The 25,488-nt window shown below is 44.0% G+C and overlaps 1 protein-coding gene across 2 annotated transcripts in view; it reads right to left on the bottom strand.

Moving 5' to 3' along the window:
* The window catches only part of ELAPOR2 (endosome-lysosome associated apoptosis and autophagy regulator family member 2), a 155,471-nt gene that overhangs the window by 32,876 nt on the left and 97,107 nt on the right, over positions 1-25,488 (bottom strand). For both annotated transcript variants that reach the window (XM_050936807.1, XM_050936808.1), the window contains 7 exons: positions 24,604-24,751; positions 20,453-20,539; positions 17,009-17,114; positions 16,044-16,196; positions 12,703-12,791; positions 871-1,051; positions 42-170 (listed from right to left, as the gene is read on the bottom strand). In XM_050936807.1, the coding sequence (XP_050792764.1) occupies positions 42-170; positions 871-1,051; positions 12,703-12,791; positions 16,044-16,196; positions 17,009-17,114; positions 20,453-20,539; positions 24,604-24,751 (893 nt within the window). The remainder of the gene's footprint in view (positions 1-41; positions 171-870; positions 1,052-12,702; positions 12,792-16,043; positions 16,197-17,008; positions 17,115-20,452; positions 20,540-24,603; positions 24,752-25,488) is intronic.

The following is a 25,488-nucleotide window of genomic DNA, read 5'->3' as shown; positions in this document are numbered from 1 at the left end:
GGCACCCATGAAAGACAGACAAGATAGAAAGACCGGCTCACCATTCATTCCATCACACTTTGAATTGTCAACATTAAAACAAGAAGTCTTCATATTGACTGGCAGAACGTTCCACCATTTATATTCAAGCCCGAGAGCTGGTTCAGTCCCAGCAGGGCAGGCCTTGCATTCTACAGAAAGAGAAAGGCAGGAAAAGAAAATTACACACAATAAGTGAATATCAAACACAGTGCTTTAAAAAAACTCCATAACCATTAGTGTTTCATTCAGGGCAGCTGTGAGCAAATCTGAAGACACAGTTCAAAACAAACAATGAATCCCTTTAAAAATGAACAGCCAATGACCACACAGAATCAGACCTGTAGAACTTTCTCTCAGCTGGAATATCAGAGGCCTCATTGTGGATGATACTTTGAATCAGATCAGCTGGACTAATGAACTGTAGGGAACAAATAGGCACCAGGAGAGGGATGGACTAGATGCAATGTTTTGTCTGGAATGGTTATGATTCCATTCTCAGAGAGCTTAAAAAATAACTTTAAATATGTGCAAACCAGCCAAGAGACATATCCAGGAGACATCACAGTAAATAAAGGCAGCAATACATTACAACAAAGCATTCTGGGGATCAACTGGGACACTCCTGTTCTTCATGTTCTCCATCTCTCCCTCCCTTCTCTGCTCCCGCTCCGATGTCATTTAACCAATATCTATTTTACAGACCAGAACACTGACTGACAAGGACATGTCACAGAAATGTAGGCCACACACAAACAAGTGACAGCCTCCAGAAAAACAAGCAAAGTCTGTAAGCATTTAACTGCCATAAGTTATTGAGATGGTGTATTCACCAGATAATAGACCTCATACCCTTTGTTCCATCCGAAATCATGCCCTGAGGGCAAGGAGCGCAGGAAGATGATCCATTGTTGTAAAACCCAGGGTTGCATGGCGGACAATCCTTCTTCTCTCCAGAAGGAGGCAGTTTCAACGCTTCAGGAAGATCCTCCCTGCAGATTTTAGGCTCTATCCATTTGTACATTATCTGAGTCTGAAATTGAAAGGAATCTGAGTCACACATTACATTAGATGGCATTAAGACTCAAAGCTCGTTAAGTTCCTAATTAATGTTCACCTGAAGGTGCTGGATGTTTTCAGTGGGACCCAGATACGACAAAATGAAAACTAGAGAGTTTTGGACAATAATGTTAAGTGAATACAAGGGAATCATGGGAGGAGAGAGGAGACTGGGGTCACAGAGGACTTCAAGATTTTAGGCCATAAGAGCAAAGGTTTGACTCTGAAGAGTGTTAGTGAAGTCGGAAACATGGGACAAAGAACTTTTTACCTAGGAGAAGGATTCAGTGCCTGAAGCATTCAGCAGGAGCAAGTTATGGTGTAGGCAGAGCCGAGAGAGTCAAGACAGGCAGATAAAGGAGAGTCTGACAGGGTGGGATGTCATTTTATCACACACACTTGCACACAGACACTCACACACTTGCACACAAGCTCACACACCCCCACACTCATCCGTGGGTCATTTGACAAAACTGCTAAGTTCACACTGCTGAAAGCAATCACACAAGGACTACTGCAATCACCTGTGCTAGGCTTCCTGAATCCCTACACTCTAACCTCCAGCAGATCCAGTAGCACAGACTGCTTTCTCACGCCAGTAGCATCACCTCATCCCTCTGTCACCTTCATTATAAACTCTCCTTGCACTCTCTCCACTCTAATCCCATGAACTCATAGCCTCCTTCTGCCATATGCTTCTCTGTATCCCCTCCTATAAGTTAGGGTTCTTCACAACTGGAAGTAGGGGGTCTCTCTTGCACTTTGGATGCCATAGCTTTCTTCCCCTGCTCCATTTCCCCCTACACATGGAAGCCATCAGCTTCCAGCGTGGATGCCTGAAGAGCCTAAATCCATAGCGAGGCACCAAAATAAGTGACCTGATTTTCAAGAGGACAAGCATCTGTTTTTATTAATTATTATTATTATTCATTTTGTGTATTGCAGTAGCATGCAAAGGCCCAAATCAAGATCAGCATCCCACTGTGCAAGGTGCTGTACACACACATAAGAAACTACAGCCTTCCTCTGATGAGCTTACGATATAATTTAAAACTAGATGCAAAAAGTGAATGTAATAAGCAATATGAGGAAAGGATGAGAGTTACAGTAATAAGATCGCAGTTACATAGGCTGTCCATGTGCACAATTTGATGGCTACAAATCAGCTGAAAGTACGTTTCTCTTCTATTCACAAACAAATATCAGTTATCTCTGACTGCCATTCCCATCAATATGAGCCTGACCCAAAACTCACTGATATCAGTCTGTCTTTTCAATGTGCTTTGCATCAGGCCTTAGTTGGTTGATTTTTTTAAGGCACCGCAGCAGATCTCCATTGACTTCCAATTTGAACATGTTGGCTTTAATCACTTTCCCTCTTCAAACCAGGCTTTAAAAACAAAAACTTTCAATTTTCCCTGAGGCATTTTATTGACTTTTTTCTGTGAAGTGTTTGGGATGCTCTGTATAAAGAACACATACAAAGAATACTTCCTTCCCCTGCCTCATTTTGAAAACTGAGTGTATTTTGAGGCATTTGTATATGAGAACTTTACAAGCTGAACATTATCTCAAGACTTGCCTATACTTTGAAAAATTCTGAATTTCTCTCCAATCCTTTCAGTGAAAACATGTTTAAAAGGGAAATGAGATCAGGTAGCACGAGCTGCCTTTTCCTGAACCCCCAGGATTGACTTATGTGCAGTGAAATTTTATTTGTTCATTTGACATACAGCTCAGACTGTGCTATTTGATCCCCCATAAGCAGACTTGAGTCCATGCAAAGCTCAGCTGCCATCCCAAGAGTCACACATTACATTAGATGCTTTTGCTGCTGTGCCAGGCTTCCTGCCTCTTTACAGGTATAAGCTGAAGGGTAACATGACTGTGGGACTTTCTTGTCACGATCCCTAGCATGTACAACAGTTTCTTCCACAAATCAGGTATGTCCCACATCTTTAAAAGGTTTACCACTAGTATTAACTCCTTTGTCTCGACCCATAGATGAAGTAGCAAAAGACACAAGATTAACAGCAAATCTATGGCAGACAGGCTCTGTGTGACGGTATACCCCATAAGGCTTCATGGGAATATGCTTATGAAAGTATATATGATATAACTGGAATATGTTTTACGCCACATATTCCATGTAACATATTTATGTAAATGTTATGAGCTACTGAATACATTCCTCCTATTTGTATGCATGTAGCATTTTTGTACTTGAAGTTAGGCATATTGGCTGTATCCTTGCTTGATTTCTAAGAAGCCTTAGGGTATGGCTACACTTACAGTTGTACAGCGCTGGGAGTTACAGCTGTCTTCGTACAGCTGTGTAGGGAAAGCGCTGCAGTGTGGCCACACTGACAGCTACCAGCGCTGCAGTGTGGCCATATCTGCAGCATTTGCAGCGCTGTTGGGAGTGGTGCATTGTGGGCAGCTATCCCAGCGTTCAAGTGGCTGCAACGTGCTTTTCAAAAGAGGGGGTGAGGGGGAACGCGGGAGAAAGAGAGAGAGAGTGGATTTTTGGATCTGTCAGCTCCCTGCCTTGCAAGTTCTAAGGACTGGAACATACACATCACCAACCTGCAATCAATTTAAAAGTTTCGAGCCCTTCCCACACCCCTCTCTTATTCACTAAATGCAAATTATGCACTCCTAAATAGCCTTCAGACCACATAAGCAGCTGCTCAACACGGACTCTCCCCTCCCCCTCTGCCGTGTGACTTCTCTCTTCAAGCAAACAGCTGTGAACCTTCCAAAGCAATTCCCCTGCCTGCCTCTGCTCGCTCGAGCAAACAGGAGCTGTGTTTGTTTTTCAGATAAGCAGTCAGGGGAGCTTGGAGTTCAGCCATTCTTCCGGTTTGTTGTGAGCAGGCATTCTGGGATACCTCCTAATACCCTGGAGGCCAATAACAGCGCTTTTGGTGGCCACACTTGATGAGCAGCGCTGTATCACCAGCACTGCAATCGTTACACCCCAAGCAGGTGTACAGCCAGTGCTGCAGCCAGGGAGTTGCATTGCTGGATGTGCCTTGCAGGTGTGGACAGTTACTAAGTTGCAGCACTGTAAACCCACCACCAGCACTGCAACTCTCCAGTGTAGCCAAGCCCTTAGTAAAGCATTTGGTCAGCTTCTTGAGAAAGGAATGTGCAAATTAAGTGCCCAATCAAGACCCACTTAAGCTAACAATGAACTCAAAGACACCAACCCACATCGGAGCTTTCCCAGGAATGTGGCTTGCCTGGTGAGAAACTCAGTCATGCATAGACATGTGACTTGCCCATGTGACTCCAAAACTCCATCTTAGAGCTAAACTTTGAATATAAGAGAGGAGGGGGTCTCCACCCACAAGAGAAAGTCTACTTAAATCCCTGGGAGACCCCTCCATTTTCTCTTCAGTTGGCTAAAGAGATAGCCTCCCACTCCCAAGGATACTTGGAAGAAACTGGAAGAAAGGACAGTAACTACAGGCAGTGTAAGTGATTGCTGGACCCAGACTAGAAGGAGACTAGTCTGTAAAAGGAAGCTTACTGGGTGAGGTTTTTATCTGTATTCAGTTTTCTTAGACATAGACTTGCGTGTTCTATTTTATTTTGCTTGGTAATTCACTTTGTTCTGTCTTCTATTACTTGGAACCACTTAAATCCTACTTTCTGTATTTAATAAAATCACTTTTACTTAATACATACTCTGGGTTATTTAATAATATCTAAGGGGGGGCAAACAGCTGTGCATCTCTCTCTATCAGTTATAGAGGGTGAACAATCTATGAGTTTACCCTGTATAAGCTTTATACAGGGTAAAACGGATTTATTTGGGGTTTGGACCCCACTGGGAGTTGGGCATCTGAGTGTTATAGACAGGAACACTTCTTAAGTTGCTTTCAGTTAAGTCTGCAGTTTTGGGGCACATGGTTCAGACCCTGGGTCTGTGTTGGAGCAGACTGGCATGTCTGGCTCAACAAGACAGGGTGCTGGAGTCCCAGGCTTGCAGGGAAAGCAGGGGCAGAAGTAGTCTTGGTGCATCAGTTGGCAGCCCCAAGGGCGTTTCTGTGATCTAACCCATTATACTCTATTCACACAATTTGGCTTGTTTTGTGTCTATTACCTTTTTCACTTCCTTTGTGTACCATGATAGGTGCCCTGATGCAGATTCTTCTGCTTCTTTGGAGAAGGCTTTTAATTCAGGCATGTGTTTGAGGCTTTGGCAAGGAAAGGGTGTACTGCAACCATGCCTGCCCTCAGCCCCTCCCTCTGGAATTTCTCTGGGCTGGACCCCACTCCCTTGTGAAGCTTTTACCCATGCAGAGATTTTTTCCCTTCTGCCTTGAAGAAACAGTTTTATTTCTTACAAGCGTAGCAGGAACATCTTTCAGTGGAGTGCTCTGGACTGGTAAGACTCCTTTGGACACCACACTTTCTGTTCCCAAAAGGTTAGCTGGAGGGGCTCTCACCTCCAGGAGATCTCATCCCGTTTTCCCTTAAACCCTGATCCACAGGAGAGGAGTCTGGCAATCTTAATTGCAGATTTTTCACCCTCCTCCTGGGAAAGAGCCTCCCTACAAACGGTGGGTGGACTCTCCGGTCCCCCCTCACCTTCTGTCTGGGCTTCCCTCTCTGGGCTCCCCTCTGGGTCAGACACTCCTGCATCCCCAAAAAGGGAAGCTGACCCTGGTCCAGCTGTTGGATCATAGCTACCAGCTATGACAGACCCTTCCCTGGCCAGCAAAATCCCCCACCACCACCACTTCCCTCAGGTTGGGCTTGCTTCCAGCTACAGAGTCCCTGGGGTCTGTTCCCACCACAGCGACCCCCAACTTCCACCTTTGGGATACATGTCTCTGTGCACCCCAGGGCAGGCCCTGTCCCCTGCTGACCTGCAACTTCCTGGCAGTCAGCAGCTGGGGTGGCCTCCCTGCTGCAAGGTAGAACATTCCCCTCCCCTGGGCAGATGATCATGGGACAAGAGCTGGCTTTGTCCAGCCCCTCCCTCTGGGACTTGCCAGGAGCCCCTGGGCTACAGGAACTGGTTACAACCATCCCTGTCCCCAAAGCTGCATTCTTTACTGCTACAGAGGAATCTAAGAGACACCTTCCTATTCCCCCAGCAGTCCATGTGACTTCACCGTCCCCTCCCCCCGAGGCTTTTAGCACAAGATTCCTTCTCACTGCTAACCAACCCTGGGACAGATTCTGCCACATTAAAGAAATCATTCCCCAGTAGAAACGGTGCAAAATTGTGTGCAATTGTTAGCTCAGGCTGCAAACAACCAGTTTCCAGCTAAAAGTGCAAGGACTCTGTAACCTCCCACCAGTTCTAATTCTGCCATTTTCCCTGGCAACAAATCCTTGTCCTGGATCAGGTCCCTCCTGATCACAGAAACCTCAGCCCTCGTATCTCTCAATCCAGTGCGTGATTTGCCATTTAGATTAACAGCATGCATATGCTCACTGCTTGGTTGGGTAGAAGCAACCTTTACAAATCCGGTGTGGAAAGAAGCAGCAGCCGGGCTCTGAGAAGCAGCAGCTTCATGTGTTACCTGCTGCTTGTTCCCTCTTAGCCAAGGACAGTTATTCCTCAGGTGCTCAGTGGACTTACAATGATAGCACCTTTTGGGCTCCTCTGCTTGTACAGGAGATTTGTGACAAGTAATAGGGGAATGGGGAGGTAAACGCCCAGCCTCCTTTTCCCAGGGGTAAAACGGTGATTTTGCTTTCCCCCAACCCTGTACCCCTCTGCCAGTGGTTTATGCTGAATTGCAGCTTGTCCTTGCTCATAAGGGTCTGCAAATACAGCTAATTCACCCACTGCATTCACCTTTTTGTCCCACAAATACTGTTTTACATCATCATTGAACATATTCAGGAACTGTTCCTCAGTAACCAAATCACACTTTACTTCAAAGCTTGTAATGCCTTTCCCCCTCACCCACTTATCTACCAAATCTCTCATTTCATTTACATAAGCCACATTACTCAATCCAGATCTTCTCTTAAGACTCCTGAATTTAACCCTGTAGGTTTCAGGTGTAACCTGAAACAGTTTCAAAACAAGTTCCTTAAATTTATCATAGTTTGAAGCATGATCAATAGGCATCTTATTGAATATGCCCAGAGCTCTGCCAGTCAATTTTGCTATCAATGTGTTTATCTTTTGATGATAGGGGATAGCATGGAGGGTGCACAGTCTTTCAAGGAGGTGACATATTCGGCAATGTCGCTGGATTCATCATACTGTGGACATAGTCGCTCCCATTTATGGATTTTAGGGAAAGTGGAGCCAGAAGCTGGAAGGTTTTGTCTCTTCAACTCTATAACAGCCAGTTCATGCTTCTGGGCCTGAATTTCTCTGTCTCTTAACTCCAGGGCTCTTTTATGGGCAGCCTCCTCTCTGGCTGCCTCTGCCTCCACAGCTCTCTTGTGGGCAGCCTCATCCCTAGCTGTTTTTTGCATTAATTTCCATTTGTTTTAATTCCATCAGTCTTTTATGTTCATTTTATTTCTCAGTCATTTGCAACCTGTGCAGTTCTAGCTTTTTCTGAGCCTCGCTCTCACTCATGTTGCTGATTTTTCCTGCCTCTATTCCCTTCCCCAACATAAGCAAACAGAAAATAACAAACCAGTAACCACTTTGTCTGTTCTTCAACCACCACACCCAAAACTCACTTAAAATCACTACCAGTATCTCAAAGCAATCAGCTGTGCACAGATCCTGCTTGACTACGCCACTGTGACAGGTTGGATCACAGAAACCCCCTTGGGGCTGCCAAATGATGTGCCAAGACTACTTCTGCCCCTACTTTCCCTGCCAATTTGGGACTTCAGAACCCTGCCTTCTTGTGCCAGACACGCTTGCTGGCTACAAACACAGACCCAGGTCTGAACCACGTTGACTCTTCTGGGCAGTCCTCATATGGTCCCTTGCTTCAAACACTGGAAGAGCTGCAGTCACCCACACTCATAGGCCCTAGGGTAAGGAAGATTGGTAGCCAAGGGGTAACCAAGGAGAGGAAGAATGGGTAGAGGTCAAGCCCTTTACCCCTGGCCAGGCTAGCGCTGCAGGAAAATTGATTGGCCTGTTAACCCAGAGCGCAGCCTTGGGATGGCCGGCAATGATAGCTGGCACCCCTGCTCTCACTTCGGCGGATATGACAAAGTTCGACTCTCTCTCCAAGCCAGGATAAGGGCTAGGGGTAGGGATTCCCAGATGCTTTGGCCAACAGAGCCCCAAATCTAGATTTGTTGTTGCTCTCTGCACTTTCCTTGGCTTAGGTTTTCCTTTCTCCCTGTCATTCTTTCCTCACTCCCCTTCTTTCCGCTACTTTTCCCTCCCCCTCCTTCTGCTTTCTCCTCCTCCTCTGATTCTTTTTCCTTTTTGTTCTTCCAGCCTGCTGGACTTGAAGCAGGAGATTCAGCTAGTGAGACAAATCCTTATTACTGAAGAAATAAGAACAAATTCTTAACCAGTCAGGTCTCCCCCCTGCCAACACATTAACCTCGTTGTGCCCACCCTGTGGGGGGGGGGAGAAGAGGAGGAGGAGGGAGGCATGCCCCACAGTTTGAAAACTAATGCATTAGGCATTGGATTAGGCCGATACAGATTCAATAGCTCAAGAGCGGAAAAGTAGATAGGTTCCAAAGTGGAAAAATATATACAGGACTCAATTTGGCAGCATTTTAAATTATAGGCCACTGATTTCATGTACGTCTCTCTTTACCTCTCTGGAGATGACTGTTTCACAATAGAAGATAACTGCCACATAGTAATAGGGGAAATCCAAGGTAAATATGCAGCCCTTTTTGTGTTCTAAGCTGCAGTGCAGTTGACATGGCCTTATGGATTTGCCAGCATATTGTTATTTCTGGAGCAGGTACGCATGTCATTTAAAATAAACTACTACTACTACTACTAGCTCTTGTATAAAGACTCCATGCAATTGAGTAAACATCACACCCACAAGTAATCCTGTTGAACTCAATGTGCATACAAACTTAGCCAATCAGGTTGGCATTTTCAAAGGAGAAAGTCAATGAAACCCTATGGGAATTGGGTGGCTAAATCCCTTAGACCCTTTTGAAAACCTCAAGCTCATGGAAAGATTTCCATTAACTTCAACAGGCTTTGGAGCAGTCCCTTAGGACAGTGGTTCTCAACCAGCGGTAAGCAGAGGTCTTCCAGAGGGTACCTCAACTCATCTAGATATTTGCCAAGTTTTACAAAAGGCTACATAAAAAGCACTAGCAAAGTCAGTACAAACCAAAATTTCATACAGATAATGACTTGTTTATACGCTCTAGACCCTGAAATGTAATTGTGATGAGTTCATTTGATAGTAGTTTAAGGGAAAAGTTATCAAGAAGGCAGGAGTTGTGGACTCGGAGGTCGGCGTTGGGAGGCTAATCAAAGCAAGTGAGCCTTGAGGAGGGACTTGAATTTCACAGATCTATTACAGTGCAATCTGCAGGAGAATACAATTACAGCCTGCTACCTTGAGTGTAGTGGTAAATGCTATTAATTTACTAAGTCATTAGAAAGAGGTTACTTTTGAAAGAAAGGTTCACTCTGGGAGTCAGGGCTCTTCAGAACAGTTGCTTTCATGTTATCATGAAGCAATTTTAGGACATTGGATGTCCTGATAAATACATCAATCTTAGAGAGTACAGTCCAGAGGGCACAGCGATTCACTGAATCAAAGGCTTTAGTTAGATCAATAAAAGCCATATACAGGTGGTCGGTTTTGCTCCCAACACTTTTCTCGCAGCTGCCGTGCTGTGAAGATCATATCCGCAGTTCCACGACATGGTCAGAAACCACTCTGTGACTCTGGTAAAATTTCTTCTGATGGAGCAGAAGGCAGGTTGCAAGGATCCACACCAGAACTTTGCCTGCAATGGCTAGGAGGGAGATATCACGATAATTTTCACAATCCACTTTATCCCCTTTCTTGAAGAGGGTGACAATCAGGGCATCCCTCATTTCACTGGGCATCACCTCCTTTATCCAGATTTTAAGCATAAGCAGGTAAAAGTGCCAAATTAGCTCTGCTCCACCATCTTTAAAGATTTCAGCGGGGATCTCATCTAGACCTGCTGCCTTGTTGTTCTTCATCTGCTTGGTGGCATTGTGTACCTGATCTGAGCAGCACTGGCTCCCAGAGTGAACCTTTCAAAGTCCAAACAAAAGTCAAACAGGGCTGTATCATTGCTCCAACCATGTTTGCGGTTTTTATTGCCGTCATTCTTTACCTAATTGCTGGGAAGTTTACAGCTGGTGTTGGAATCATTTACAGAATGGATGGAAAGCTGTTCAGGCTTAGCAGGCTGAAAGCCAAAAGTAAGATTTCCACAACATCTACTGTCGAACTTCAATATGCTGATGACAATGCGATCTTTGCCCACTCTGAGAAAGATCTTCAAACTATCTTGAATGTGTTTGCTGATGCTTACACATGTCTTGGTTTCACTCTTAATATCAAGAAGACTAAAGTGCTCTATCAGCCCTCTTCAAATGAGATATTACATGCTTCATGTATCAAAATCAATGGAGTGGCACTGGGGAATGTCAATCATTTTTTCTCTACCTTGGAAGTCATCTTTCATCCAAGGCAGATATTGATGCAGAAATTCAACATCACCTGAGCTGTGCCAGTGCAGCTTTTTCTCATTTACGGCACAGGGTTTTTGAAGATCACGACATTCGAACAGACGCCATGTTTCTTGTTTATCAAGCCATTATTCTCCCAACACTGCTGTATGAGTCTGAAACTTGGACAACCTATAGACACCACCTGAAACTCCTTGAGAGGCACCATCAACGCTCCGTTTGTAAGATTCTGAAGATCAGATGGGAAGACAGGAATAGGCAAAGCCCATCAGTATCAAAATAATGATCACCAATCTCCAATTCCGCTGGACTGGTCACATTGTCCGGATGCCAGACCATCGCCACCCAAAACAGGTCCTGTTCTCTCAGCTGAAAGAAGGGTACCATAACGTGTGTGGACAATGGAAGTGTTATAAGGACTTGAAGGACAACTTAAAAAAGTGTAATATTGACATTGACACTTGGGAGATATTTGCCCAGAATCGCTTAAAATGGAGTGAAGTCCTACGCGATGGTCCACTACATTTTGAACTTGCTCGCCAACAAGCTGAAAAGGACAAGAGGTGCAGGAGGAAGGAGAAACTGGCTTCCAGTCATGGTCAGCAGTCTCCTGCTGAGTCTGAAAATATCTGCCCTCATTGTAATAGAACTTATGGCTCAAGGATTGGCCTTATGAGCCACCTGAGGACCCATAATGCCCATGGAAGATGATCATACTCAGTAACAAGTGATCGCCCATCATCATCATCAGAAAGAGGTTGCAGAATACAAGTACTATGTGGCTTGAAGTGTGTGTGCAATAAGTCAAGGTTACACATGCTGCCATGTTCAGGAGGAGGGAGAAAACTTGTTCACCTTAGCCTCCAATGATAGAACAAGAAGCAATGGGCTTAAACTGCAGCAAGGGAGATTTAGGTTGGACATTAGGAAAAAGTTCCTAACTGTCAGGGTAGTTAAACACTGGAATAGATTGCCTAGGGAAGTTGTGGAATCTCCATCTCTGGAGATATTTAAGAGTAGGTTAGATAAATGTCTATTAGGGATGGTCTAGACAGTATTTGGTCCTGCCATGAGGGCAGGGGACTGGATTCGATGACCTCTCGAGGTCCCTTCCAGTCCTAGAGTCTATGAGTCTATGTTCTGAAAGTGAACATTCTAATATGATTTTTATTAAAGCAGGTGCAGGAGCAAAGAGAGGTATAATTGACCGCCAACCTTAAGCTGAAAGGCTCCATCTTGTTAGCAGGTGTTGCTCTAGTTGGGCATCAATTAAATGGATTTTGACAACTTGCTGAGGCAGGTCACTTACTACCTCCTCCCCTGGATCTAAGGGAGGTGGAAGGGCCTCTTGGGATCAGAGGATCTAGGGTTTGGGCAAAGTAGTTCTGAAGGATCAACTCTCAGATCAGACAAGTTTCTGCAAGAGCTGCCGGGGAAAATGTTGCAATGAGCAGCTGCTTCAACCTCTAAATCCAATTTAGAATCTCACAGAGCTTTGGCAAAGGAGTTCCCATGAGACTAGGGGAGAGAGGAATGAGAATAAAGCCACAAAACTGGCACACTCCTAATGCAGCATACCCTCTAATAGATCCAGTAGATCTGGTTGCCCTTGGCTTAAACTGTCTAGCCCTAGTCAATGAATCCTCAAGATGTTCCTATGAGGCACATATATGTTGTTACTTCTATCAAGGCCCTGATTTTGCAAACATCCATGCTCATGAGTCATCCCAATGACCCAGTCAGACTGATCACACATGCAAGTGTTTATAGATTAGGATCTTCTATACCACAATGATAGATGTCTTAGAAAAACCTAAGAGCAATGAACATTTACAGATGGATAAACTGATAAGACAGTGTGGTTAAGGGACTTGCCCGAGGCCACTAAGAGAATCAGTGCTGGAAGCAGGACAAGAATTCAGAAATTCAGGGCTCCCTGTCCTGTGTTCAGGCCACTAGATCACAAATGGCTCAATGAACTGGCGAATAACATGAATCTGAGTGAACATTTGACTTACCTTTCCTTCCTTATCACACAGTGTATGGATCTGGAAAAAGTCTTTGTTCGTACAAGGAGGACGCTCTGTACATTGGCTGGATCCTTCATCTGAAAAGGAAGGATGAGGAACAGAGTGGTAAAGGATTTCCAAAGGGCTGAAAATCTAGGTATCCAGCCGGACTGCAAGACGGGACAGGAAAAATGCTAATTCAGGAACAAAAATACATTCACTGGGATTTTCAAAGGAGCCTATGAGAATTAGGCACCCCACTCTCACTGAAATCCAGCAGATTCCTTTGACAAGCTCAGGCATTACTTGTACTGTCCGATACTCTGCTTTGGCATTGACTGAGACATCCGTACAGTCAGACTGGCACTTAACCCTTTTTCTCTGTAATAACAGTAAATCCCAATTTGCATCAATCATGCAAGCACTGTGATCAAATTCTTATCTGATAATAAATGAAAACTGACTTGTCTGTCCCTTCAGAAGTGTTTTACTTTGCTGGGGCCAGGACTTATTCCCATTGAAGTCAATTGCAAAATTCCCATTAACTTAAATGGGAGCAGGCACAAGTCCCTAATCGGTGTCCATACTAATGTTAGCAGTTAAAGTGACAGGAGACATTTCTGGCAGATAATCAGTTCTCTATACAAAATGTTAATCTATAAGAAAAAGAACTGTAGAAGCTAATTAGTCTGCAAGAGCATCAAAGCAAATGGGCAGTATTTGAGATAACATCACAATACTGTGTATGTGCATGCATCAAATATGCTACTCATATACGGTATATGCAACAAACAGACTATTTGACTTCACTTTCATGGCCTATCCCCATCCTACCTATCATTTCTCATATGCTCACAATGATGAGGCCTCAGCTGGAGTACTCTGTCCAATTCTAGGTGCCACACTTAAGGAAAGATGTGAACGAATTGGAGAATCCAGAGGAGAGCAACAAAAATGAGAAAAGGTTTAAAGAACCTGACTTGTGAGGAAAGTTTTAGTCTTGAGAAAAGAAGACGGGTGGGGACCTGATACCAGTCTTCAAATATGTTAAGGGCTATTACAAGGATCGGCAACCTTTGGCATATGGCCTACCAGAGTAAGCCCCCTGGTGGGCTGGACCAGTTTGTTTACCTGCCGCGTCTGAAGGTCCGGCCGATCGCAGCTCCCACTGGCCGCGATTCACCGTTCCAGGCCAATGGGGGCTGCGGGAAGTGGCGGCCAGAACATCCCTCGGCCCATGCTGCTTCCTGCAGCCCCCATTGGCTTGCAGCAGCAAACTGTAGCCAGTGGGAGCAGCGATCAGCCAAACCTTCGGACGCGGCAGGTAAACAAACCAGCCCGGCCCGCCAGGGGGCTTACCTTGGTGGACCGTGTGCCAAAGGTTGCTGATACCTGGGCTATTATAAAGAGGATGATGATTGATTGTTCTCCAAATCCACTGAAGGTAAGAGGAGAAGAAATTGGCTTAACCTGCAGCAAGGGAGATTTGGGTTAGATATTAGGCAAAACTGTCCAACTCTAAGGGTACGTCTACACTACACGCCGGATCGGCAGATAGTGATTGATCTATTGGGGATCAAAAAATCGATCCCCGATTGCTCTGCCATCGACTCCGGAACTCCACCGCACGTGAGAGGCAGAAGCAGAGTCGACGGGGGAGCAGCAGTGATCGACTTGCTGCCGTCCTCGCGGCCAGGTAAATCAACCTAAGAGACGCTGACTTCAGCTACGCTATTCACATAGCTGAAGTTGCGGCTCTTAGGTCGACTCCCCGCCAGTGTAGACCTACCCATAGAGTAGTTAAGCCCTGGAACAGGCTTCCAAGGGAGGTTGTGGAATCCCCATCATTGAAGGTTTTTAAGAACAGGTTGGATAAACACCTATCAGGGATGGTCTAAGGTATATTTGGTCCTGCCTCAGCTCAGAGGTTGGACTGGGTGACTTCCCAAGATCCCTTCCAGTCCTTCAATTCTATGCCAACTTCGGCCTCCACTCTGCCAATGGGGCCAGCCTTCACTGCCCACTTACTACATTTTCAACTAACACCTTCATGTTATCTAAAATACCCCCCACTCCTCTCGTGCTGCCTTTCACACTTGGAAAGAGCTCCCTGTAATCATGTGCAAAGCTACCTTATTGGTCTCCATAAAACACTCCTTTGTCATGGTACCTACAAAAAGCTTGACAACAGTTAGGCTGCTCATCTGCTGAGACCATTATCTACTATGCTGATCAGTATTGTCTCATTGTTTCCTTGTGATCCCCAGTCTGTCTGTCTGCATTTGTCTGTCCTCTCTTGTCTTATACTTAGAATGTGAGTGTCCTGGGACATGGACTGTCCTTTTGTTCTGTTTGTACAGCACCTAGCACAGTGGGGTCCTGGTCCGTGACTGGGGCACATATGTGGTATGGCAGTACAATTCATAGGCAATAATAAGCATAGAAACCACCTGTGGCTGGGATCCTGGTGGGGAATCGGGGAAGGGGGTTGTCACAATCCATAATTGCACCAGCTCCAATCCAAGTAATGTCTGTGTCCCCAAACTCCCCAGAAAATGGGCTCTTTCTCAGCTGCATAGTCCCTCTGCCCGCTCTCTGAAGTAGTTGTGGAAGAGACTGATCAGTGGGTGCACTGCTCTGAGGCCCTGAGTGAGGAAAGTACTTAAGCACATGCTTAATTCTAATCGCATGAGTAGGCACATAGGCTTCAAAGGGACAACTCACATGCCTAAAGTTAAGCATGTGCTTAAGTGCAATGGAGCTATGTTACAGATGAATGTGGTCCATTTTACTTAATGGCCTCTAGTTGCTATTATGGGAAGGAAACAGAGGAGCTTCGAAGGCTATCACATGTCCAGTCTGCAGCCAAACCACCAAGTGCTCTGATCCAATCAGATCTCCCAGTGCAAGGAGGGGTCGACACGTGACTGTTTGAATAAGAGATCTCCAGGAAACATTTAGGTGCTGAAGGAAGCAGTGGGGAGCTGCCAGTGAATCAGTACTGAACCAATGCCTCAGATTAGCTTGGGGGTTACCATAATTTGGAGGAAATCTAAAACCAGGGCCATTGAAGATCTCATGGTGCTTTCTGTTAGAGCATGGGAGTTATAAAGTACCCTGGACAAATTCCAGTGTGAGCCATTATAAATTGCAAATATAAATTCCCTCTGTAGTTTCAGATTGGCACCATATTAATCTTTCTGTGTCCCAATCTCTTCTGACTACTTTTCAGTGGTGGGCGAAGCGATTCCTGTGTATGTATGTACAGAACTCCATAAAAGCACGCAGAGCTGATAATAATACTGAAGCAGACACATGTTCATGTATTCTTTTTGGCTTATGCCCTGTACCTGCATAATGTGTTTCTTCGCTACAGTTGGTACATTCCTTAGCTCCTTTCTCTGAGTAGGTATTTCTGGGACACATCTGGCAATTGGAAGACCCTGGCTTATCACTGAATGTACCAGGTTTGCATGGAAAGCATTCAGATGTATATGCAACTCCTGTAAAGCAAAGCACAGCTTAAGCACATAAATAGGCACAAAAATAGAGAGCAGCAATACCTGCAGCTCCCGCCTACACAGCTGTTTTGAGGAAAGCAGACACTGTATAAGAACACTGAACAGTCACTCATTGCTAGTTTGAATCCCTTGGGCTTTGCTAACTGAGAGTCTGGCTCTACAATCCTTTCCCAGGCCAAACTCTCATTTCCTTCAACGAGAGTTTGACCTGGATGAGCATTACATTATATGAAACTAAGGGCTTATCTATACTTGGAAATATACCAACATAGCTATTCTGGAATATTAGAGTAAATTTCCAAGTCCTGAGTGTTTTATAATGTAATGGCCTATTTTAGAATAATAATTCTGTAACAGCTACTCAGTATTAGTCCCCACTCTGATTCTGAAATAGCTATTTTGGTACGTTTCCAAGTGTAGACAAGCCAAGTTGTAATAAAGGTCTGCTATGTTGTGCTGTTGCAGATAGCCTGAGGGGTTTTTTTCTTCTACAATTCCAATCTTCCCCAGGAGGCGTCACCATTTACTAATTAATTCCATGTATCATAGTTCTCAGGACACCAATGGACTAAATATTTTCCTAGAGATTTCAAAAAGTAAAAACAGAATGCATGGAATAATTATTTTAAATAAGGGAAAGAAAGAAAGAAAGTTTACTGTGATTATGATGTCAATTTTTTTCTCCAAAAACAATGTATCTGTCCTTAAAGACAGTGGCTGGAATAAAACATCAATTATTATTGCAATGTACAGTAGACAGTTTAGTTATTAGCTGATAGTATGATATTCCATACCTTCAATTGTGATGTTTTTCACCAGAACAGGTTTCACCACTTTAGAACCCATAAGAATCCCCGTTGTTCTCCAATATAATATATTAGTCCCTGGTTTCAAAGCTACCTGCAACAACAAAAGAATGATACTTTGCATCATCATCTTTTGATTGACCACATGATTGACATTGTTCTTTTATCTCCTAGTACATGTCACTCATTTCAGTGACTCATTTTCCTCACATCCTTGGAGCATTTGGGGATTCTGCAGGTCGACTGTTTTGTAAGTCATGGGCTGTCGGAGGCACAGATAGATAAGGAGGATGCAACAGTGCCCTCTTTATGGAGGGCAGATGCAGGTATTATGGAGGCTCTGATACCTCCCTTGAAGAGGTGCAGTACAAGTCCCCCTAAGCCAACAGTAAGCAGTGGGGGTGGGAGGTAAGAGTCAGTCCCATCCAGCCAACCCACAGTTGCATGTGCCCAGCACGCAAGGATTAGATAGAATTCCCCTGGTGCTCATGCTCAGTCATTTTTAACTCTACTCTGTTCCAGATCTAGGATCTTAATCAATCAGTTTGTTTTTAAAGCCACACAATTCACCTTTTAAAAAAGCAGGGCCCAGTATTTTAACAAGCCATACTTTTACCTATGCTATACGGGTTGGGATTTTCAAAAGTGCTCAGCGTTGGCCTATCTCTGCTCCCATTTACCAAGGCCTTGATGGCACTAGAAAGTTGTGCCATTTTAACTATATTGGTACAGTAAAAGCAGTATCACCCCCCTGTCCCCTTCACGCCCCCCCCCCGTTGGATGAAGTAATAAAGGTGCTTTGTATTGGTATAGTTATTCCCTATGGGAAAGAGAATAAGCTAGACCAGGACACAGCACTTGTATACCAGTATAACTGCAGCCACACAAGGGCTGTACTGGTATAACTATCTTGATACAAAATTCACCCTCCTAACCGACATAGTGCAGAACAGGCCCAGGCAAGGCTAGGGTTAGGTTAACACTGAGCACTTCTTAAAACCTCATGCTTTGTGTTTGCTCAAGGTGAGGAATTATAAAGGAGCTACTGAGCGAAGAACCAGTGCTGGTGCTAGCCTATTGGAGGCCCTAAGTAGGAATATTTTGCCCCTCCCCCCCGCACGCCCTGCAACAATACTAAAACAGGCAAGTTCTTACAATAAAAAGCAAATAGCCCTCTCTTCCACCCCCCTTGAGCTGCTTGGAGCCCTAAGCAATTGCTTAGTTTGCTTATGCCTCTGTAAACAGCCCATCCAGGCTCACAGACAGGTAAACTAAAAACTACATTCTTGTTAGAGTCTAAACAGAAAGCACTCCAGAGTAAATCCACCGGTGGGAGGCCTTGCCTACATTAGAAAGAGTTTGGGGGAGGGATAGCTCAGTGGTTTCAGCATTGGCCTGCTTAAACCCAGGGTTGTGAGTTAAATCCTTGAGGGGGCCATTTAGGGATCTGGGGTAAAATCAGTACTTTGTCCTGCTAGTGAAGGCAGGGGACTGGACTCAATGACCTTCAAGGTCCCTTCTAGTTCTAAGAGATAGGTATATCTCCATATATTTATTATATTATTATTATTATTTATTTGCCACTGGTGGAGCTATACCAGCAAATCCTCTTAGTGGAGACGCAGTTTATACTGGCAAAAAGAACAGCTTATACCAGTCCCCTGAACAAAAGGACTCTTTGGTGTCTACTCTGGGGCTTTTGCCATCATAGTTATGTCAATTGGGGATGTGATTTTTTTCACCCTCCTAACCCATATAGCTATGCCAGCAAAACTTTTTGGGTAGCCCAAGCCTCAGTCTGGGGGCTAATGAGGGATGAAATTTGTTCACCACAAATAAACTCAGGGCTAGTTTACGTGCTCTGGGCACTGACTGAACACAACTCATGTAGAAACCAATTTAGTTAAATGAATGGGGGCCCCCTATTGGGGGCCTCCAATGTGATTTAAGAGGAGCTGCATATGGAGCGGTTGCACCAATTCAATGACACAGGGCCAGAAAGGGTTACACAACTAGCAGGCTAATTGACCCCGATTCAACCTTTAGAGACGTATTAGTAGATAATGTTTGTGGTTTTGTGTGTTTACATATATATTGTTAGAGGTTAACAATGTAACCAGACAATTCCTGTCTGTCGCTGTATTCTGTTAATATCTCTTTTTGATTTCTGAATTAACATTTAAATGAACTGTGAATGTAGTGATATCACTCTCCTGATTTCTCTTTGCAGTATATAGCAAATCACCTGCAAATGGTGGGAGATAGGCAATTGCCTTATGCTAATCCATGTAGCTAATTACCGGTGATGTTTAGGAAATAGGAGGTTTCTTAGAAGACACTATTGGTCACTCAAGAACTGCACGCAGTCAAGAGGCTGCCTGGAAAATGTATAAAGGGCTTTTGGGACCCTGATCCTTTCATCTCATATCCACTCATGCTTTGTCAGGGGAAGTTTGAGCCACAAGATTGAGATCTCCAGTGTCATTCTGGGATACCCGGATATTGAACATTGGACTGAACCTATGAACTAAATCTGAAAGAACTCTCTTGCAATTCTGAAGCTAACCATCTCTGCTATGAAACTGACCTAAGAACTATATTCATGTCTATATGTATAATGAGTTTTTAACCAATACACTCTCTTTTTTTAATACATTTAAATTTAGTTAATAAGAATTGGCTGTAAACGTGTATTTGGGTAAGATCTGAAATATTAATTAATTTGGTGGGTAATGTGTCCGATCCTTTGGGATTGGTAGAACTTCTTCAAATGATGAACAAGATTTTCAATAATCCTCATCATATTTGACATGGCTGTCTGGGAGGAAGCCCCAGGCTGGGTTGCTTTAAGGGGACTGTGTTTTGGGCTTCTGGATAACCAGTAAGGTGTTGTAGAAGCTGTTTTGTTGCTGGCTTGGTAAATCTAAGTATTTGGGGACTGTTTGCCCCATTCTTTGCAGTTTGCCCTAACTGAGCAATCTCAGCCTAGGACCCCGGTCACAGCTGGTTTTCAAACTTCTGAGAAAAATCAGTGCAGTCCATCCCCTAGAAACGCACTTGAAATTAAAAGGCCAAATCCTACCCTCAAATGTGCACACACAACGCCTGTGGACTGCAGTGTCATTCACATGGCAGGGAACAATCTTTGGTGCAAGTGAATGAGCAAGCGTTTTGGAAGATACAGATCACAATGAATGGGGTGCCCTGTGGAATTTGGATTCCCATATATCTACCTGATTTCTTAAGGAGCCTGATTCATTGAAGTCAGTGGGAAGGCCTGCATAGACTTGAACAGACTTTGGATCAGGCCCTTAGAGCACACATCTCTTGCTCCTGAGAGAAGTTGTGGCCCTCCCTCGCTCACATCTCATAAGAATCAATGTTAATTTATAAACAAAAGGAAAGCTCTGTGGAGCGATACTTAGCACTTACAAAATGAGAGTCCCATTCGCCGTTGTCCGTTAATTTCACCCACTTGTCAGCCGTGGAGTCCATCTCTTTGCACTGATCATTTTGAATCTGTCAATTAAAAACAGTGGCCACAATCAGACATCTGGTTAACTGTCTCTGTTAGGACACACCGCAGAAGGATGCCTATAGACAGTAGACTAAAAGCTGTGTGATTCTGCTGTCTGTCCCCATCTCATCGCATTCAGGACAGGGGCTGTGTTACTTGTTGCAAAGGACATCCAGAAAACACATGCAAAATCACTAGCAGTCTAAGAGAGGACTTCCAAATATAGTGCTAAATTCCCCTCTCTGCCTGAGGAGAAGGGATTGGAACAGGGATTGGCCACCTCTCAGCTGAGTGCCTTAGCCACTGAGCTAAAAGTATGGAAGAGGATCTCCTCCTCATGCTGCCGCTTTGTGTAGACCTAAGTGGTTTCCAAGCATGCCTAACAGCTCAGATCGCACGGTGGGATATTCTGATGTGGTCTCTCTCCAGCTCACCTACTGAAGTTGTTCTACTTTAACTGAATAATTAAATACCAACTTAGGAAGCGCAAGAATCCCCCTATAGCCAGCTGTTAAAGCGCTTATCTGAGAAGCAGCAAATCCCTACTCCAATCCCTTCTCAGGCAGAACAGGATTTGAACCTGGCTTCTCCCACTTCCCCAGGGAATACTCTCTAGAGCTCCTCCTGGTGCTGCTATTTTGGGTAGAGATAGATGGCCTCTGAACATACCAGTCAGATCAGGCTCTATGGGTGAGTTAAGGGGAGGAACACCTATTTTACCCAGGTCTGTGGAACAAACTGATGCTTAGGCAGGAGACAGGCGTACAGATGCCTAGAGTGGGGCAGCAGTGCCCATGCCCAGAGGCACACAGACTTGGACACTAAGGGAACTTTCACTGTAAAACAATACGAGCTGAATGAGTTTAGGCACCCACAGACTAGGGTTGCAGCTGAGATGGGGTTTTGCCTAAAACTGGGGGTTAGGTGCCTAGGTACCCTTGTGCCTCCATTTCCCATCTTTAAAATGGGGTTAATGGGGCTGCCCTATCTCACAAGGCTGTGGGAAGTTTAAATACGTGAAAAAAATTATGAGGTATTCAGATACCATGGGGGCCATATAAATATCTAAGACAAATAGTTTCTATACCTAAACTATAGGGGGATGCTGATGTAATGATGAAAAATATTTAATCAACAATGCATTCTGGGGGAAAGTGCATTCTTAAAGGCCTATTACATATGGAGCCCTGAAGTGCAGGGCATCAGGACGAAAATCTAGCTGCCAAGTTACAATTATTTGGTTAATGGCTTTTAAATGACCGCCTGCTAATTGATACATATAAAAGGAATGACAAATGTAAGGAGGTGACCAACCATCAATGCTATGTTGATCAGAGCAAATAATACATGGGAAGCAGCTTTCGGACCTACTGCTCAAATAAACAACATTTTTGCTCCTCTGCAGGAGAAAATCAATCACTAGTCAGTCAAGAAACCACAGGGAGGATCATATTCTGCTACATGCATCTTGCGGTAAAAGCACATTTTGCTGCTTACTTCTTATGAATCAGGCAGGACGTAAGATAAAAAGTAAAAGAGGTTTAATAATACAGTATGCACTTTCTATTATCAAAATGCAGTAGATTTTACTCAAGTAACAGCTGCAGCAATAAAGGAACTCAGGCATCGAAATCAAGTGGGTTTTTTTGTCTTCCTCTCTTATTCCTTACTAAGGATAATGGTGCTTTGCACTTAGATAGAGAGGCTCTCATCCCAGCATCTCAAAATACCCTAAAAACATTAATTAAGGCCTAGCACCGCTGTGAAATAGCATGACAGTGCTTTGCAGATGGCAATGACTCACCTGCCAGAGACAGCAAGAGAAAGTCAGAGACAGAGGAGATGGACAATTTCCAGGACACTTATTCTGAGCTGCCATCTCTCTCTGTTTTAAGTCCTCATTTGCCCCCTTCTCAACATTCAGCAGCAAATACAACACTGACAGGCAAAGCAAGATAGAGAGTCTTTCAAAGCACAAGTGACTTATAGGTCCCACTGAAAATCAATAGGATCTGTTTTAAGGAGGGATTTGAAGGTGAATAAGGAGGTAACTCTGTGGATGGTTACAGGAAGCAACTCTCAAACATGAGAGGAAGCATGGGAGAAAGCACGCAAGGTGCTTGTCTGAAGAAGTACCAAGTGGGCAGTGAAATCTGTGTGGAGCTCTTTCAAAAATCCCAATCTTAAACCTCAGCAATAGCTCACTTTTCATCCTTCTCTCTCTGCAGGGTAGTGACACAGACCGATCCTTTCCCAAAGACGAAGACCAAGATTTCCAAAAGTGACTAGTGATTTTGAGTTTTGAGTGCCCAACTTGAGACCCTTTTCAGCAGAAAGCAGGTTCACAGCTCTTTCTGAAAATCAGGTCCCTTGAAAGTGTCTCAGATCAGACACCCAAAAACAGAGACATCCAAAATCACTAGGCATTTCTGAAACTTTTGGATTAAGCTGCCACTATATGCATCTGACGAAGTGGGTATTCACCCATGAAAGCTCATGCTCCAAAACGTCTGTTAGTCTATAAGGTGCCACAGGACTCTTTGCTGCTGTATGACACTGGGATTCTTATTTCCAGACTGTCGTAAGGATAGTCACATATTCAGAGTCCCACACAACTTTCTGTGTAAACGATGCAGGCCAAACTAGATTATATTTTTCCAAGTTAAAGGGACTTTGGACAAGAATTCATCAGGAATTTTTCAACGATTTTGGGGGGGTTTTTTGGTCATAAAAAGCCATTCATTGAAACTGAAACTATTGGCACAGGAGGGTCAGTTTTGATGGATTTCCTGACTTGAAAACAACACTGAGGAAAAAATTTTCAAAACTGTTTTGTTCCAACATGTTCAAAACTGACCCATTTTTCTGGTTCTACATAACTTTTCGTTTTGAAATTTCAGCTGATCAGACTAAAGAAAAGGTTAAAGAAAAAGGGGCTAAATTAAAACAAGACATTTGAATTGTTCTGAACCAAAAAAAAAAAGTTTCCGTTTTTTGGTTTGTGGATATTTTCAAGATTCTGACTATTCATCCTGATTTGAGACGGGACAAAATTTCGATCTCTCAAAAGCAAGGGTGGGATGGGAAAACCATTTCTCACCAGCTCTACTCTAGACCCAAACTTAAGAACCTTCCTCATGCCAGAGCTCCCACTAGAATCTACAGAACTACCTACATGAGTGAACAGTACTCACATATGGAAGAACTGTAGGATCAGACATATTATCAAGGCCCAGGAACGTTTTCATGGCATTCAAAAGAAATATGAAAAAATGGATTCTGTGAGAATTTAAACATTCCCATGTGGTTCTAGGAACCCAAACATCCTGGCATTCAGTGGCATGCCATGGCATTCTTAATCACGCATGCAATTCTACACTTGCACACAAAATGCTGTCCTCCATGAGGCATGACCTCACATGTACAGTGCATGCATGGTCACATTGTGTGGAAGGCTTCACAAAATGGCATTCTCCATGCGGTATGATCTCACACATAGAATGCGTGAGTCACACTGTCTGGAGGCTGTCAATTTGTAGAACAGTGTGACCTCACGCGCCATACATGCAAGGTCATGCCACATGGAGGACACCATTTTGTCTACCACACAGCGTGACCTTGCACGCACCACACATACAGTGTGACCTGGCATATGTGGGGCCATTTTGTTATAATATATTATGTCCTCCATGTGCATACACAGAAGGCATGCCGCTGATAGCACTGTGCAAACTGTAGACAACCTAGCTATGAAAGGGACTAGAAATTAAGGTTACTTTCAATGGGTTTTGTGCTCCTACCTCCCTTAGGCACTTATGAAAAACCTACCGTAAAGTGAAAGAAACCAGTTTAGGCTCGTTGTCAAAGCGGAATGAAATGCAAAAAGTAGACAGGCAGCATAAATGGTAGAGGGGAAATGAGATTTTTAAAATTTGTTCAGATTTAATAAGCTAAAGAGACATTAATAACTTGGATGAGGAGAAAACTAAGCTGATTCCAAAATAGGTCTTTATCTGGAACACATCACATTTACTTTGAGGTTAGATTCAGTGTATAAAAGCCTTACAAAAAACTCAAAGAAGATGTTATTGTCAATATACTGGTATTCAAAGAAGACAGAACCAGATTTCTTCAGATGTACGGCATAGATTAGAGAAACAGTGCAGTCATCTCTGTTGGACTCTATGTAATTCCCATGAGGAGTCCACGAAGAGCTGGATAAAGATAAACAAAACAAGGCTTATTTTAGATCGCAGGAACCCTGAAGACATTTATAACATTCCTGTTTTAAAATATATTGCTCAGTAAAGGGGACAGTACTCCACTGTAGCTAGATTCACTCCCCAACCCCTTCACATCGGTTTCCCACATATTTTTCACACAAAGAATTATGTGCTCTGTCAAAACTTACCTGTTTGCACATCAAAATTGTTAATGGGGCCAAATGTATGTTGTTTCCTGGAAACTGCTAATGCATTCCAATCTGGAAGGCTTGTCTAGGATACAGAGGGCCATATCCTTAAGAACAGCCCTTCTGCAATCAGCACAGATCATGCCGGGTGGAAAAGTAGTTTTAAGCCACCTTTACTCCTCCTTGATCCAAGAGCCACTCAGGCACAAGTTAAAGCAGTTCAGGGTTGTTCCAAGTTTCACTGGCTGCTAATGTCATCCAGGAGGCCATTATGACAGCAGGGGATTGGCTGAAAGTAGTGGCTCAGTAGCCACTGCTGTCATGCTACTCCGCTGGCCCGAAGCCATCTGATGAGTTCCCCGGCACAGAGGAAGGCTCAGGTAGATGATGAAACTGACTTTGTGCTAGTGGACCAGCAGGGTCAAATAGGGCCCATTTTATTTATCCTTTCTTCTCAACTATTCAATACCCCTGACGTGTGCTTCTTGGCAATGTGCAGAGATTGCTTTAATTGCACAATGCATTTTTCTGTACTTACAG

The sequence above is a fragment of the Gopherus flavomarginatus genome, chromosome 1 (genome assembly GCF_025201925.1).
Source record: "Gopherus flavomarginatus isolate rGopFla2 chromosome 1, rGopFla2.mat.asm, whole genome shotgun sequence".
NCBI classification, from domain to species: Eukaryota; Metazoa; Chordata; order Testudines; family Testudinidae; genus Gopherus; species Gopherus flavomarginatus.
This window is presented reverse-complemented; position numbering and strand designations above follow the sequence as displayed.